This window comes from Gavialis gangeticus, unplaced genomic scaffold (assembly GCF_001723915.1).
Source record: "Gavialis gangeticus isolate Ggan-Ray unplaced genomic scaffold, GavGan_comp1, whole genome shotgun sequence".
In the NCBI taxonomy this organism is placed as follows: Eukaryota; Metazoa; Chordata; order Crocodylia; family Gavialidae; genus Gavialis; species Gavialis gangeticus.
In genome coordinates this window covers 346,737-348,631 of record NW_017729015.1, presented here as the reverse complement: position 1 = coordinate 348,631, position 1,895 = coordinate 346,737, and the positions used below count along the sequence as shown (strand labels likewise).

Genomic DNA, 1,895 nt, shown 5'->3' with positions numbered 1-1,895 from the left:
TCGCACCCCACCCGCTCACCGTGGCTCGTCCACATGGCGGACAACAGAGCAACGCAGTCCACAGCTCCCGCCGGCGCACCGCACGCAGCCACCCAATCAGCGAGCGCGCCGCTCCCGCTCCGCCAACCCGCTAGCCAATCGGCTCCCGCGGGCCCAACCTCCCAGCTATGTCCGGGTTCGGAACCGGAAGTGTGACGTCACCGGGGTAGAGGGGTGACTTCCGGGGGGCGGGGCCGCTCCGAACCCTGCCCACCAGTACCCCTGGGGGCGGGGCGGTAGCCGCGGGGTCGGTGCTGCTTGCGGCCGCGCCGCTGGATGTGTAGGTCCGTATTCCCGGGTCCTGGGCCCTCTTCTAGTCTTTGCACCGATAGAGGTTGTGAGCAGTGAAGTAGAGGGGCTGAGCGGTTGGGGTTTTGTCAGGAAGTCGAATTGACTAGTAAAGATGTAAAATAATGTCATGCACCAAGTACAAACCCTCGAAAAAAGGGCTGGGATTATGGGGCAAAATACTTCGAATCGCCCCGAGCCACAGGGCTCTGCAGTGAGGGGACACGTCTCAATGTCTGACCAGGGCACTGCCCGACCCACAGCTCAGGGTTCGCATGCCAGCCTGCCTGCTGGTGGCCGCTGAAGAGCTGTGCTAATAGGTGTTTTCATCCATCTATCTTCCACGTTGTGTCATTGGATGGAATATTATGCATTGATAAGGATGATTTATTTTGCAATTAATACCAGATTTACCTGAATCCAAGGTGGTTTTGAATGTAGGATGCTTTAAGGCCACCCCAAGTAAGCCAATTCCATATGTGGAAATTGAGAACGTACCATCATTCTATAGCTCGCTGTCATTTCCCATGTATAGAATCTGATTATTGGAGGGTTGTCTTAAATCTGTCCTCAGCTGTAAAGGGGGAGAGGCACGGAGCCTGACCCCTGCCACTTGACCCCCATGCCCGCACCCCTGCCACCTGTCCCCTGATCCACAACTCACCACTGGGCCCTATTCACCTGCCCCCGGCCAATTCCCAACCCACCCTGCCGCCTGATCCCTGTCACATGCTGCTCTCCACCTCTGCCGCTGCCCAGGCCCCAAGATCTTCTGGCTCCTAATCCCAATGCGCATTACTGCCCAGTACCCTACCTGCTTCCCCATGTATACAGCTACTTCTACCCATGACCCCTGCCGCTTCCCAACCTCCCCCATGTGTTCTGTTGCCCAGTCCCCAACACATGCTGCTTCTGTTCCCATTACATGCTCTAAGTTTCACTTTCTTATGCTTTTAGTACACAGGTTTAGTTTTCTTTTTTTTTAAATAATGTATTCTGGTATTACATTGACCTGTGCCTCTGTATCTAATTTAAAAGTTACCATTAGTCCATTGGTGTCCAGGGTGATTGTCCAATTTTCAGAAGAATTAACTTCCTGTATTGTGCCAATGAATAATTCTTCCTTGTCCTTGTTGCATAGAGCATGCACCTGCTATTTCTTGTGTGGTGCATCCTGCTTCTTTCTGCAAACTTTTGCGAAGTGATTGAATCTTTAGCATTTGTTGTAGTGCTTACCAAATGCAGGGCACTCTATGGGTTTGTGGTAACTCCTACAGCATCTGTAGTTGACCACTGTTTCTTCAAGCAATTCTCTTTGGCCTCCACTTGCCTGCTTCATAGTGGGGTCCTCCTTCTGTATTGTGTGTTGCCATAGGTTTTTGTAGTCTTGTAATCCTGTCTAGTTCATGTTGTTCTTCTTTTTCCTCCAGCTTCTGCAGTCTGTTATCTCAGCCTCTTGACATATTCTAACTGCCTTTTCCAAGTTAAGCTCAGAATCCTCTAGCAGTCTTTTCCTGAGGCTTGTATCTCTTATACCTAATACTTTTTGGTCTTTATACCTAATACTT

At 51.0% G+C, this 1,895-nt stretch overlaps 1 protein-coding gene across 1 annotated transcript in view; it reads right to left on the bottom strand.

The window, feature by feature from the left end:
• Positions 1-35, bottom strand: part of RPA2 (replication protein A2) — an 8,736-nt gene extending 8,701 nt beyond the window's left edge. The window contains exon 1 of the mRNA XM_019512057.1: positions 20-35. Coding sequence (XP_019367602.1) covers positions 20-35 — 16 coding nt within the window. The remainder of the gene's footprint in view (positions 1-19) is intronic.
• Positions 36-1,895: the final 1,860 nt, after the last annotated feature.